A 16,240-nucleotide genomic window follows, 5' to 3' on the forward strand; every position below is an offset into this window, starting at 1 on the left:
AAACAAAAGCTAAAAACAAAATAAAAATATATGTAAAAAATATAACAATGAAATCTAAAAAAAATTAAAATTAAAAGAAATATTGACATGACTATTTAAAATGTATTTAGTTCATTCGTTTTGAAGATCTGCATATTTATATGTTTGTTTATTAAGTAATTCATTTAGTATGTTTCGCCTTTTTTTTTTGTTTTTTTGTATATTTAATGAATCTACCTGCATAAGTAGCCAAGTAATGAACATAATACTTTATTTTAAGTCTATATATATATATATATTTGATTCGTTCTTACATTTACTTAACGATTTCATTTTAGAAATGCTATATTTTTTTTATTTACTTAACTATAAAGTAAACATAAATATAAAAACAAATCGGGAGTATTGCAAATTATAAATGTTTGATTAGACAAAAACAAAAAAGTAAAATAATATAATGTAATACATAAATTAAATACAGAAAACGAACATCTTTTAGCTGTAATTGTAACAGGTAAACTTAATTTTAAAAGCATAATGAAAAAACAAACAACAAAAGTAAACAAACAAACACAAATAAGTAACGAAAATATATGAAGAAGTAAATATATATGTATATATATATATATTCAATAAATGTGTAAAGAAAACAAAAATGCAAGAAGAAAATAAAAAAAGTGATTTCAAAGCAATGTCTAAATTGCATTTTAAATTTAAATTTGAAATTTTCTTAGCATGGAGAGCATAGAGAGCTCTAGTCCAGACTGCTCGACTAGGAAAACTCCTGGACATATAACTTACTCTTGGAACCAGAAAATTTCGTCGCAATTATCGTACCGACGCTATAAGCAAAGTTGATTTAACCAGCTGATAATTATTTGATATATATATATTTTTTTTAGGAATAGTGGTGGACAGTTTCCTTATGGATATACTTTATATACATAGTCAAGATTTCAGAACCTGATACTAACCTTCAGATATATGCATGTGCCATGAGTTATCTCGGAACAGGCAACCAAAATCATACGACAGCAAAATTTAAAAAATATATCAAATCAAAGGTATTAATGCGTAGATTACATATATATAAAAATTTATGATCTAGCTCCTTTAGTTCAAAAGATATTTCAATTCAATTTTTATTTTCAATTTTTATAATAAAAATCAAATCATAACTCTTATTTTTGACTTTTATAATAAAAATCAAAAATAAGAGTTATGATTTGATTTTTATATAAAAATTGTTCTGTAATTATTATTTTTGATTTTTATCATAAAAATTATTTATAATAATCAAAAATTATTTTTTTCCAAAAAATTGCAAATAAAAGTATATCCTTTTTTTGAATTTGCCGTAAAAAAATAACCTATGTGTGTTTTTCCTTCTCTTCTTGGGGCTTCCTAAAGGCCTCAATTTTTTAAAATTCATAACTCTTATTTGCGGTCCCTGCAGCAAACCATCGCCTCGTGGAAAACAAGATGGACATACGAAGGTGTAAGGAAGATGGACAGCAAAAACCATCCCCGATCTTTTTGGCACAAATGCTCTTCGGTCATGGAAAATATCTAAAATACCTAAAGGAATTAGCAGAAACTGTCGATAATATCAAAGTAGAGACATTAGCCAAAACACAAAAAAGTCGCTGAAAAGGGTATGAATTGTATGAATTGGACGCAGGCCATGCTCATTTAGAGCATATTTAGGGGCATCGACTTGAAAGTTAATACAGTATGGTTCCTGGTTCCAAAATGGATTTAAGTACTAGAAGAGGTTTTTTCCAGCCAGAATGACGATTTGACTGACGGTGCATAAAGCATTCGTCTCAAGTATGAGTTCTTTTTCCACAAAAGAAGAGGAAATATAAAAAAATAAAAAAAAATATATATAAAAATTGTATAAAATAGACATAAATCGAAATGCAATATATTCTAGATCTCAAGATGTAAGAGCTATTAACTTCATAGCTAATTTTTAAATCAACAAATTACCCGTCAAGTATGTTGATATCTATGATGGTAAAGCAATTCACAGCAAGTGTAATAGTTATCGATAAATAAAAAACGCTTTTATTTTTCATAGTTTTGTTTATTTGCAAGCTAAACATATGTTGTTTTTGTTTCGTATCCAGTTTTACTCATAATCATTATAATAGTTTATAAAAAATGCTTTGCTATTGATGTTAAAAAAAATAGTTACTCTTATTTAAATTCCGATATATATATAATATATATAAGGGACTGAGTGTTTGTGTATAGAAGTGAGAGAAAAAAGAAGTGTATGTGTGTGTGTGAGTAGAACGCTTAAAATGATGTTCGGCTGCTGTTGCTGCTGCTCCCTAGGCCCCTTATCGTAATATATATATATATATACATATGTATATATTTATATACATATAATCTATGCATATATAGCAACATTTTTCGTTTTACTGATTTCTGTTTATAATATAATTTATCATACACAAAAACAAAAATATGAACAAAATGAATGTGTTCAGCAAATTGAATAGCAAAATGCACAGTGAGAAAAAAATCAAGTAAATTGCATAACTTATATATTTAATAATAATTAGATGTAGGTATTACCATTCTAATAATAATCATAATAATAATTAGAATAATAATAATAATAATAGCTTATAGACTAAAATACAGAATGCAGTTGCAAGAAACCGAAAAGAAATAAAATATAAACAAGATTAAAAAAAAAACTTTTGTAAAAAAAATTGTATATCGAAATTATTAAGAAACAAATGATTGAAGCAGCTAAATTTATTAATTTTATATTATGATTTATTTTTTTTTATAGTTTAACTTTTAGATTAAGTTTTGTTTGCATTTGTGGCTAGTTAGAAAATTACAAAAATTTGCATAAGAGTTTTGCTTTTTCATTGATTTTCGTTTTCGTTTTTGTTTTTGTTTTTGTTTTTAAAGTACATGTAATATCATTATTAGAGATGGAGTTTGATATCAACCTGCAGCTGCATTTTACAATTATATATTTTTAAACTAATATTATGTGTATTTAAATTGAGTGTGTGTGTGTATATGTATATTTATATATATATTTATAAAAAGCTTTTCTGTATGTATATATATGTGTGTGTATCCTTTGCTTTGCTTGACATTTTGCTATTACTTTATACAAAAAAAAAAAAAAATTAGAAATAATAATAATAAAATTAAAAATAGAATAAGTTTTGTATATAAATTTGTTATTATTTCAGCTTGCTAAATTGATAAATAATTATTTATTTTGTTCAATTACAAATGAAAAGCTGGCGCTGTGCTGTAAAACATTTGATTTCATTGTCTCTCTCTTTGTTTTTTTTCTTTTTTATTATTATTATTATTAGTAGTAGTATTGTTGCCTAAACATAACTGAAGAGTTCGATTTAATTATGTATATTACATATCATTCATAATTTATTTGTAAATTTTTATCATCGTTGAAATGTCGCACAAAATTTTGATACAAGTTTTTTGTCTGCTGTTGTTGTTGTTGCTGCTTGTTACTAAATATTATTAACATAACACAATTTATTATCATTATTATTATTGATTATTATTATTTCACTTTTTTATTTTGTTGCTGGTTGCTGTTGTTGTTGTTGTTGCGGCATATCCGTGTGGCCATTGTTGTTGTTCCATGTGTCGTGTTGCATGTGAGTCCGCGATTGCTGTTGTTCGTGCCGCAGTTGCTCGATTCCTATTGTTTCTCGCTTTGTTTTTGTTCTCTCTTCACTTTCCTTTATTTCTTTCTTTTTTTCTTTACAACAATTGGCAGCAAGGAGAAGGCTTCGCCGGCTCTTTCACGTCCATCTGACGTTGTTTTTTGCGTGATGAAATATCCCTGATTAGATCGAAAAATACCTGCAGAAGAGCACACAATGATGACGATTAATAACATGTTGCCAACTGTTTATTATCATTATTAATTATTACTTTCTTTTTTTTGGTTTTTTTTTGTTTTGGGGGGGTTAATTTGTTCTAGAATTACAAAATTTTGAAAGTGTCTAAAACCGAAAGCAAAAAATTTCATACACCATAAAACCAAATTGAAAGAAAAGTAGAATACCAAAATAAAAACCAAACTAAAGCAAAATACAACAACAAAAAAAAAGGAAGAAGAGAATAACCGAAGCAAATCATGGTACTTAATAACTAGGCGGGGTTCTTTGTTACTTTTTATAAATTGAATTGAAATATGCCTTTGCAAAAATGACATATTTATAATACATTTGCCAAGACTGCAAACCAAAAGCATAATTTTTTCTAAATATTTTCAAATATTTAAATGAGTCGGTCATATCCGACTATAGAATACTCATTTACAGCTCAAACGCTGTCAGACTCACTGATTTTTCTCGGACGAGTGGACAGACCAAACCAATATACTCATCTCACATTCGTCCTGAATGAGCATAAAAATATTAGATTTTCAATTGAGTTAAGGCTTTGGTTCTATGCTCAATTTAGTTGGCAGTCTTGACTCTACTTCAATTATTAAATTCTGCTAAAGTTACCAAAAATAAGGCACATATATATAATATGTATACATATATGTATGTGTGAGTGTGTGTACATATGAACTGTTAAGCCTGCAGAGTCGATGTTCTTTAAAATTGAATGCTAAATTGTTTTATATATAAGTTTATCAGATTCCTTATGAGTCTAACATTTCTTAAATTGTTTAATACTAATTGTTTATTATTAAGTGAATAAATTTGAATAATGCTAAAGCTTAACATAAGCAAAATTTATGCCAAATGTAATTGGTTCTTGATCTAGAGCACTATATCGATAAACTTGTTATCGAAAAATATTGTGAATTTCTTCACATTGAAAGAACCATATATTTATATATTTAGGTAATTAAGTTCTATGTTAAATTATACTTTAAAAGCAATATATGGCGAGAAAAAGATATCGATATATTTATTGTTTATCTATACTATTAAAAGACTATATATGATGTTGATCATATTTGATCTTAATTGATATTAGAAATAACATAATTTTTGTTCCATTACAAATCCCTTATCGATCAATTTGTTATCGATTAGCTCTGAAGCTAAGAAGAAGATAATATTATAGATTCATTTCACATTTAAATTTCTTAATGTTTAACATATCGATAAATATGATATCGACTTATGTATATCCATGAATTCAGTTCTAATACTAAAAGCAAGAAAACACCCTAAAAACAAAAATAACTTGTTATTCTGCTCAAGTTCGATGTTCAAGAAGATATCTTACTTTCAGAAAGTCCGATTTAGCTTGGCATACAATTTAGTAAATACATAGAATATGGATTATAAACATGCTAGACTCATTAGGTAGTTAGTTCACTGAGTCGATTGGTGGTTTGGTTGAGTTAGTAAATATTGTGGTCAACCGATATGTAAGGTTTTTCTACTTAATATTAGTGTGGTTTATGTTGTTATTCATATGTAGATTAAAGTCAAAGTAAATTAAAAATTAAATTAATTAATTAACGATACCAAATCTAAATCTAAATCATATAAAATAAGTAAATGTAGTTATTGTTAGAACCAAAGTGGAGTTTTAGTGTTGCAAAAAGCCAAAAGCGAAAGAGGGCAAGCTACAAAAGTACTTAAGGGATCTATAATATTAAGGTATTACGCAAAGTGTGTTTGTGTACGTGTGTGTGTGTGTGAGAGAGATATTTAAATAATTGCTTGTTTTGTTTAATTGAAATTATATATATATATATTTAATTGTTGTTTCGTATGCACCTAATGCCTAAAGTAGGGTACACTTAAGTCTCCGCTTCTTGCATCTATCTTTAGCACGCCCGCTCGTGGCTTTCGAATCTTCGGTTTTTCGTGATCTTATTTCGCGCATCAAATCAAAAAATACCTGCAATTGTGATGGGAATAAAACATACATGTACGTATATATATATATAAAGATATAGATATATATCTATTGAAAATGTAGATATATTAAGATTTTTTTGTTGTTGTGATTAACTTTTCTTAAGTGTGTGGGGTTAGTGTTTGAGAGGTTTGATTCGTTTATGTGTTTCTTGTGCCATGTTTGGACATTGAATTGCATTTTTTGTGAGACATTGTACATCGATGCGCTGGCAATACGAAAAATGAAAAACAACATAAAATAATAATTCATTTAAAACATTTAAATATTTGGTACAATTCTTTACACAACATCCATAAGCCACAACGATAGCGATAACATTGCTGTAAAGCGTGCTGCGATTTTAATCGATAACGATATTTTCAATACACTTCTTATGTTAATTTTGATATCAAGTTTTGTTTAATCGTATGTTTCCTGAAAATCTCAGCACTAAAATAAGTCGCCTAGAATTTAATTTAATGAATTTAATTTAAATTTTCTGTCAACTCACAAATTTGTCAAAAATGAAAATTTTCAATAAATATTGATTGAATACTATAAAAGTATATAATGTAAAATTTAGTCAGCAATATTTCCTCTAAAAATTTTCTTTTTAAGCACTTCTAAGAATTTCTTCTAAGTATTTCTTCCAAATCTTCTAAGTATTTCTTCTAAGTATTGTTTTTTTCTCCAACCACTTCTGTTCAGTATTACCTCTAAATATTCCTCTACGTGTTTTTTCGACGAATTTCTTCTAAATATTTTCTCAAAGTATTTAATTTTCATTTCAATCTACTTATTTGAAGGAATTGTGAATTTCTAAACAAATACGGTGTTCCATAATAGCTTAAGAAGTATAACTAAATCACATAAATGCATCTGTATGTATATATAAAGTAAAAATTACTTTTTATATTATTTTAAACTATTTGAAGAAGTTTTTAAAGTTCTATTTTAGGGCAAATATCACGTCATGAATTTCGAACCTAAAATTTATTTTCTGGAACATCTAAACAATTTTTTTTTTTTAAATTCAATAAAATTTTTTTTTTTTTTCATATTCCAGCTTGATAAAAAAAAAGTTTGGAAATTCTAAAAAAATATTGTTCGTAAATAATAAAAATTATATGATTAATTTTTATAATATTATTGCAACTTATTAAATAAATAAATATTATTGTAACTTAAATATATTAAAAGGATTATTATTATTTATTTATAAATTTTTTTTAAATGGACAAACTATTATTTAAATAATAAAAGTGTCTTAAATGATTAAGTGTGAAAAAAAGAAAATATTATATTTTTAATTGATTATTTTTTATTATTTCTAAAATTCTTTAGCTCTTCTAATTCCGATTTCTATTTGAAAAAAAAACTAAGTGTTTTTTTTTGCACCTATAAAGAAAAAACCTTTGAGAATATTATTGAAAAATGTTTACTAACAATAAATACATTTATAAAATAAATATAAATTCTATAACTAAAGCCGTAATTTCGTTGAAACATCCGGCTGCAATGGCAATCCAATTACGCAAATTCGTTTGTCAATTATCGCTTTGAATACGCAAAAACAGTTCATGGCATAAACGTTGCTATGCTCACTGATATGGTACTACTAGCTTTCTTGATAACTAACTATGTGTGTGGCTGTGCGTGTGTGTATGTGTGTGCGTGTGCGTGTATCGTACGGTAAAAGCCCAAAACAACAAGTGGCCATAAAATTGTTTGGCTAAAGATTTGCAATGTGCAAAACGCTTGAGATAAGCATACAAAAATGTGAATCGTAACAGAAGACGAGAAGAAAACTAATATGAGAGTAAGTACTTGAAGTTGTTGTTGTTGCTGTTGTTGCTGCAGCTGATTACAGTGTGTGGTAATCACAAAATACAAAAAACACACATAAACTCAAAAGGAATAACAATTGTCATATATATATATGTATATTCTATATATACATATATATGAGAAAATAAAAACAAATGACAAATGAAAAAGAACGAATAAAATGTGTGCAATAAATTTTTGCATTTCGTTTTCTGTGGTCTCATTTTTCAGCTTTCTGATTGATTCATTCATGATTCATAATTCATAATTCATAATTCATATTCATTTGCCCACATTTCATTGGGTTTTCTCGTTTAAGCCAATTGTTGAAGAGCCTTCAAAAATGTTGCTGCAAATGTTGTTACATTAAATATTCCATATACATATACATACATATACATATATATGTATGTATATATGTATACAGACTGATTCATATTCCGTTTCAAATCGCGAGTTAAAACTCACAGAGTCATTTGCCAGCTCTAACCGCACTTACCTTGTCCACATTCTCACGCGTCTTGGCCGAGGTCTCCACGTAGGGCACGGACCACTGCTGCGCCCTCACCTGGCACTCGTTGAGCGGCACCTTCCGTTTGTCATTTAGATCGCATTTGTTGCCCACCAGCAGGAACGGTATGCTCTCATCATTTTTCACCCGCAATATTTGTTCTCTGCGTGTAAGAATGGAATGGGATGGAATAGATTCGTCAGTTGAACAATATTTGCCAAAGTAACGGATAAAATGCTTATCAAACGGTTCGCCAAGCCATGCCAGACCACACCACCCCACCCCATGCCATGCCATGCCATGCCATATCGTGACTCACAGCCCACATACTCAACTTGTGGCCCAGCTATCGCGCCTGCCGAGCCACACCCAGTCACACTTCATAATTGTCATATGTCAGTTAACAGGCGCCAGCACCCACGGGCTCTATGCCCCCACTGTTTGTGTGTACTAACTTAAGACTCGGGCTCTCTCATGCGCCGCCTCGGGCTCTCCGCTCGAATTGAGGTTAATGGGAGCATAAAAACATGGGCCTAGCCTAACAAGTGAGCAATAAGTTGATTAACAGCAAACTATCGCGCAAATTGAGCAAACTATCGGCAGTTTAGTTTGTTTATATAGGTCAACGGGAAACATAAAAGCTAAACTAAAAACCTAAAACATATACTCACCTATCACTCCCCAAAGTAATAGAATGAGTCTAAATATTAGAAGTTGTATGTATTTATATATTTCCGCCTATACCAAAATTAAGATCAGTTTTATATGAACTTATGCAAATTTTTGGAATCAGACGAGGTCGAAAAATTGAATTGCTTACTTAAGGAACTATCCCTTCACACATATATATGCTATATATGATATATGCTATAGATATATCTGTTATGGGCTTAGTTCACTGGATTCATGAATGCATATATAAGGCGTATAAAGCTCAACTGTATTTGGCTTAATGATAACTGAAAAGCTAAACCCGATAAGAAATTGTTTTGCTCTCTTCCATTCACTTTCTATAAAGGTTACTCAACTGATTTAATCAAAGCAAAGTTTCGGTCTATGATCAAATTTTCACAAAGTTCGACAATCTTGAATGTCTTTAAGCAATATGGGAATATTCTTTATATGCAGCTTATCTATTAAAGGTTGTATATGACAAGAAATTCCTTAATTTTAGAAATGTCCAACTGTCTAGCTATGAATTGTGAACAATGTTTTTAATTAAACCCCTGAACTTATTTTAAATGTGAAATGTATTTAAAATTTCCATAGACGGCCCCCTTTTGACGACGTCAAGTAGAGATGAAGAGCAATACGGAATTTAAGAGCATCCTCAATGCGATTGACATTGCAATAGATATAAGCTATTGTTTAATCAATAATCGGTTCAGGATTCGTTCGATAGGTGTTTGAAAATGATTGTAGCTAGATAGAAGAAGATCTGGTAGATCTAGTACATTCATACATATACAGTCGAGTCTGGATAATGTGTACCCCACTAAATTGAAAATCTCGATAAATCGAAAACAAAAAAATTCTATATTCTTGAAAGAAATTCGTTCTCAATAATTCTCGATTATTTGAATTACTGTGAAAATCGAAAAATAACAAAACTGATCCTCTTGCCATTTCGAATTATCGGTATTATACTAAACATTCTTGAGTAGGACCAAGAGCTATGTCGATCTAGACATGTCAGTTCCGACTTAAATCTTAAATGTTTGAGCTATACTTTTCTTTTTAAGTCATCTCCTTATCGTCGCTAAGAATCGATAACTTGCGAGGCACTACCGACTAATTTGTTCCTTTATGCTAATGACAAGTTTTATTGTACTGCATTTTACGTACGCCTAGGAATGACTTTAGACTTTAAGATTTTGAATTTCAGACCTGGGGCCACTAATTAGAAAGTGTTGCTGGGACAGTAGCACTTGGTTGGCTGCGGCGCTGCTGTGAGACTTGTTCAGGCACACTTGTGGGCTGACACGCCCACTTGACATACACTCGCCGAGACACACACTCACCTGAATTCCTGGGTGGCCTGGAAGCTTTCGTCGTCTGTGATTGAGAAGACGCAGAGGAAACCCTCGCCGCTGCGAAAATAATTATCTCTGATCGCTGCGTAGTCCTCCTGGCCGGCTGTATCTAGTATATCTATTTGTACTTCCTCTCCATCGAGCACAACCTGAACGGGTTTGAAAAGATAGGTGTGAATATTTTCGCGGCAACTGTTGGTCCCCGCCAATGGAGTTTACCTTTTTCCTATAGCTATCGGCCTTGGTGGGCTCGTAGTCCTCGACAAACTCATCGTACATGAACTGCAAGGTGAGGGCCGATTTACCAACACCGCCGCTGCCCACCATGATGACCTTGTGGAGCGCCGGGCCGGCCGTCGGTTTCTTGCTCATGGCGATGGAACGTGTTAGGGATAGGGGGCGACTGCTGTCCGGGCGGGATTAAGATGCGCTGTACACTGCACTCGGTCTCTTTGGCAAACGCTCGCTCGCTCAGTCACGCTCTGGCTTGTTTAGCTGCAAGATAGAGCGAGAGAAAGGGTTGAAGAGTTTCGTTAGCTATTTTCGATTGGGCTTCCTGTTTTGGGACATGGCTAAAATAGCCGGCAACAGACAGTTGCCGTTGTCGTTGACTCTCCAAGTCATTCAACCGTTCAACAATTGAACCATATACGGCCAGGGGTATTGACTTGTTGTGCTGTCTCTCATAACTGACGAAACATTTGCGCCTTATGTAAGCCAGCTAACACTACAGTGACACCTGCCTTTAACGGCTGCCATTTACGCAGACTTCCTGCATGGCTGTCTCTAATTATATGTCATTAATGGGCTTTGTGTATTTCCTTCCCAATTTTTTATATAGTTTGGTTACAATAAAAAAACCAGATTAAACTACTCTAAATGGGATTTTAGGAATGGTTTTTCGTTGCGACTGGGATAACTGGTAGAGCTGCAGTTTGTCTACGATATGGATAAATGAATGGGCAAACGCACAAAGTGTCATACATATAAATATTATGTATATATAAATATTTATATATATATTGTTATATTCATCCATGCTCCAGGCTATGGCAAAGCCGATCTGAGTTCATTGTTTTTGTTGTTTGTTGTTAATGCATAAAAGCTATGCTGTTTTCATTTTATTTGTTTCCTTTGGCCACTCTACGCAAATTGGCAAATGAAGCATTACAGCATACTCTAGTGGGCTTTGATCGACTGCAAGATACCCTGTGCCAGAGAAGCTTGGCAAACATTGCTGCAAATTGTATTCTTAGTTAGCTACAGTCAACAACTAGATCGAGTTCAGTTCACTCATCATACCCGCTTGCCATTGGGTACAAGGTACGGCAAAACAATAACGGTTGAATGAACTTTTTACAAACACAGCGCGCAGCAGGCATGTGAATAGCATAATGCAGAGCTGGCCAAAACCGAACTCAAAGGCACAACAACAACAGCAACAACAACAACAACAATGGCAACAACAATTTGTTTTTGTTGTTTCTGTTTGTGGCCGCCATTCGCAATTAGCCTCTTGTGAGCGACGCGTTGTCGTCATCGATTGCAATAAATTAAGGCGTAAAATTGCGTATGGCTTGGCTGCAGCGGCCTGGCAGAAACATACATACAGCCGCAACAAAATTGACACACAAACTAATACACACACAGACACACAGTTAGATGAACGCTCTGGCTGGCTGACTGACTGGCTGATTGACCAGCCACGTGGCCATTTGGCTAGCAGCCAATTCAGCAGTGGGCCGAGACAAGAGATCAAGTTTGTTATAAAAAGAACCAAGCGAAAGAGAGGAGAGGAGTGCGACAAGGGGTAGACAGAAAGAGAGAGAGAGAGGGAAAGGGAGAGGGAGAGGTGGGCTGTGGAAGAGTGCCTAAGAGCCAAGGCGATTTAATTACATCGCAACAGCTGATGAGCTGTTGTCATAGACCGATGAGATTCGCCGCTGCCGTTGGGAATGTCTACGCATAACGGTTCATGCCTACAGTTAAACGATAGCCATTCATTAATTAATCGAAACTTTACATACATATGCCCAGAATATAGTTAATAAATTTGCTATTAATTTATATCTATTCTAGATAAATCAACTTTGATAATCACAATTCATTGACGAAAAATTTAACAACATTTTAAATACAATTTTTTTATTGCTTATATTTCTAATCTTATAGAATTTGTCTCCTGGAGGCCCCACACCCAATTTATATGTTGTCCCTCAATTAAGTATTAAATGCAACATTTTGATCGAAAATTATCGATTTATTTGGCAATTATCTTATGCAATGTATTTATTGAAAGGCTTATATATTCAATTATCGTTTGTGGCTATTGAAGCATTTATCGATTACAGCTATTGAAATGCTTATACATTCAGTAATCGATTAAAACTTTTCTATTGAATTCAAACACAATTTATTTTACGTTGGGAATTTCGATTGGTCTACACTTGTTTTAAGATAACGCAAAACGATAATTTTCGATTCGATAGTAAGCATTTATCTTACTTATTAATATATTTATACGATCTGGCCGTCATTAGTTATCGATAAAAAGCCATAATTAATTTGTCTGTTGATATTTACATGCCAAAACGATTTATCTATTGATAATTATCGATTACAATTAAACTTCAGGAGCTGTTATAATAGACTGATGAGATTATCCAAACTATATGCACTTTGTATATCGATAATTGGAACTCACAGAAATGTATGCACTGAGAATTATTATCATTTACGATTAACTTTAATAACATTAGGATAAGAAGGCTAACGTACTACAAATTACCAGTTAACATCGATTTATCTTGAACGAATATTAATATAAGTGTTCAATTTAACCCAAACTAGCTATCGATAATTTATAAAATTTGGCTGTCAATAGACGTAGATTAGATAATAATCGATTGCAATTTGTCTAACTATAGCCTAATACAAGCTGGCTATTATATAATTCATAGCTATTTTCAGATAAGAATTGATAAGAGTTTAAATTGACTGTAATAGTTTTAAGGTTTATCAAACAATTTTGATTAACTCTCTCTATGAACTTAATGTAATGAATAATGAATCACTACCACTAAGCGAATATTGATAGTGATTTGATCTGGTGCTTTTATTCAAGCAATACCTACTATAATTTTTAACTAAATGAAGATAAGCAAATGGGCGTTGCCGAAAGCTTCAAGTTTACATACTCAAATATGACATATTAAAGGGAATTAATCAGAAGCAAACTTTAAAAAAAAATGAAGAAAAAAAACCAACAAATAATTTATTTTTTGTACTCTAACTAAAAAAGCTTTTTTTTTTTTTGTTTTAGGAATTTCTTTTCAAATTGTAAAATTATTTGATTATGTCAGAGTTGGCATTATGTATACAATATAGGCATTATGATCGTCTGTATAGGGTGATCAAAGCGGAAGAGCGACTAGAAATGTTTATGACGAAAATGATTTATGTGGCCATAAGGCATATATGTACAGACATACATATGTATGCGTATGTGTGTGTGTATGTGCGTGCGTAATATTTGAATGAATGAAGGCTTTCAGCCAACATGAATCTGCTCAGATAACAGCTAACAACAAGTGACATTTGTTTTGACAAACACAAAAAAAAAAAAAAAAAAAAAAAAAAACAAATATTATATATTAAATATGAGACGCCCAAGCAGGGGCGTACCGCCACTGACCCACAAAATAAAGAACTGCAATGTGCGCTGCCCAACTGAACTTGAATCGCTTGCGGTCGCTGTTGTTGCCAAATGAGATGAGCTTCGGTTAGACAACGCCTGGGAATCGAAAACAGACAGAAACGGCAAGAGCAGCAGCTGTCAAATAAACTAATGTGCGCAACAAGTACAACGAACAAACAAACAAACAAACGACAAGCAACAGCAGCAACTCGACGAGTGCCACGCGGCGTATGAGTAATCGCCAGCAGCCAAACGAGCGCGTCAATCAATAGACCTGAAACTATACAAAAACAGCAACAACAACAAATACACTCACACACACACACACACACAGAACAGTGGAGCTGCAAAACAAGAAAAGAAAACGAACACAAAAAAAACTCCCACGCCCCGCTCGACTGGCTGACTCTCGCAACTAAATTTCCAGTCACACCAGCATGAAATGAAAAGAAAAACCGAGTCAAATTGCTTCAAGCCGGCGTGCCCAAACAGAGTATACCCTAAAATCCATGCCGTGCCCTTTCGCATTAAGCAATGCATATCGATTTTAATCGATTTCATGTGTGTGAAGCAAATTTTTAGTGCGCAAACAAAGAGCAAAAAATATATCGACTCGGATACTATTTAAATGTATGTATATTTGTATACTTATAGTTTCAAGCTCCTTCCGTCTTTCACGTAGACTTAGGTATACCCAGCATACCCTGAATGCGACTTTTCAATGAATTCAGGGTCATATAGAATTTCGTTTATTTGTTAGTCATAGCAAAAGTTTGTAAAGAAGTTTTGTTAAACCAATATCAAACAAGTGAGAAGGATGCGATCGGGCTCTACCGACTGCTGAATACTCATTCACGGCCCATGCGCTGCCGGATTTATATTTCGACTTGTCACGCCCCTAGAAGATTGTATTTTGTATTATTATTATATTGCTATATTATTATATTATATATATTTTTATAAATTATTATTAACATATTATTTATATTATTATAAATTATTATTTTTTTATTATATATATTATTCTTAATTATTATTATTATTTTTGCACAAATACCAAATAAAAATGCATTTTCCGATTTGCCACGCTCGGATCGGGAAAATTTGGACACTTTACAATACATTCCAAATTCAATATTCTAAATTAAAAGTCTCTAGCGTCTATAGTATCGAAGGGGTTAACGTTCACAGGGACAAATATACTCATTTTACTTTCATTAAGAGGTATACAAAAGCAGCAAGGAATCAAGATAGCAGATTGTGGGTAATGCGGAAAGTTTGTTAAATTAGTTTGTTTACTTTTTCCTGAACATAAACCAACAACTAAAATAATGCAAGATCCCAATCACACCAAACAATGATTTTTTCCCTTTGAATTTGTCTATAAAACAAATTGGATGTTCCGCAAAAAGCATTTCATGGTATATAAGGAGTACAGACTCAAGCTATAGTCACATATGATCATTAGCCAAGTAATACCAATCAGTCCCTTTGCATAGATGCCTTACAGTCAAGTTTCTCTTATTTTGCATTGACTGTACTGCTTTCTTAACATCAATGCCAAGTATTATCTGTAATAATAAAGATTCCCTTTAACGTAAGAATATAATTGCTTTTGTCTAGACTATAGATCTATGACAAAAGATCTAGGCAAAGACAAATTTCTGGATAGTTGGTGATCATTTCTACCCACAGACAACGAAACTGATCAGAAAGTCTCTACAATGTCGTAGAGGCAGTAGACAATTGGATAAATAATTTAGTAGGTCTTAACGAGAAGGCTTCATTGGATAAGGCAACATCCTGGAGGTGTTTTTCAGAAGAATCCTCAAAATTTGCTACTATTTATCGACACATTGTTTGTCAGTTTGTGATTCATTTCAAATGAGTTGAAAATAAGTCAAAAATGATAAGATTGGCGAAAAAAAAAATCGGAAAAAAGCAATTAATCAAAGTAAACACATATTTTTTTTTATACATATATTTGTGTATAAACTGAAACATATAATTATGTATACATATATAAAAATTATATCGCCGCAGTTAGTGTTCGAATTACCCAACTAGTTGGAGACTCTGTCAGCAATTTAATTTTCATTCATTTCGATTCAAGGATAAACAAAATGAAATCAAACGATTTTTGAATATATACATATATATATATATATATATCAAATACTGTACAAATTGTATATAGTGTGTATATGTGTTTAACAATCGAATGCGATAATGTTTATATAGAGACGATAAGACTAATTTATAATTGCCCAATAGGTAAGCATCTTATAAATATATATATATATA

General features: G+C 31.8%; 1 protein-coding gene across 2 annotated transcripts in view; it reads right to left on the reverse strand.

Annotated features, from left to right (window-relative positions):
- Positions 1-2,047: 2,047 nt before the first annotated feature.
- Rala (Ras-like protein A) overlaps positions 2,048-16,240 on the reverse strand; it is a 28,644-nt gene continuing 14,451 nt past the window's right edge. The window contains exons 2-6 of one of the 2 annotated variants that reach the window (XM_030388779.2): positions 10,459-10,734; positions 10,228-10,388; positions 8,195-8,369; positions 5,745-5,868; positions 2,048-3,855 (exon numbers count right to left, since the gene is read on the reverse strand). In XM_030388779.2, coding sequence (XP_030244639.1) covers positions 5,752-5,868; positions 8,195-8,369; positions 10,228-10,388; positions 10,459-10,611 — 606 coding nt within the window. In that variant the 5' untranslated portion in view covers positions 10,612-10,734 and the 3' untranslated portion in view covers positions 2,048-3,855; positions 5,745-5,751. The remainder of the gene's footprint in view (positions 3,856-5,744; positions 5,869-8,194; positions 8,370-10,227; positions 10,389-10,458; positions 10,735-16,240) is intronic. The other variant, XM_030388780.2, reaches the window with a different exon arrangement.

The sequence above is a fragment of the Drosophila navojoa genome, chromosome X (genome assembly GCF_054131105.1).
Source record: "Drosophila navojoa isolate 15081-1374.11 chromosome X, UAZ_NAV_1.0, whole genome shotgun sequence".
NCBI classification, from domain to species: Eukaryota; Metazoa; Arthropoda; class Insecta; order Diptera; family Drosophilidae; genus Drosophila; species Drosophila navojoa.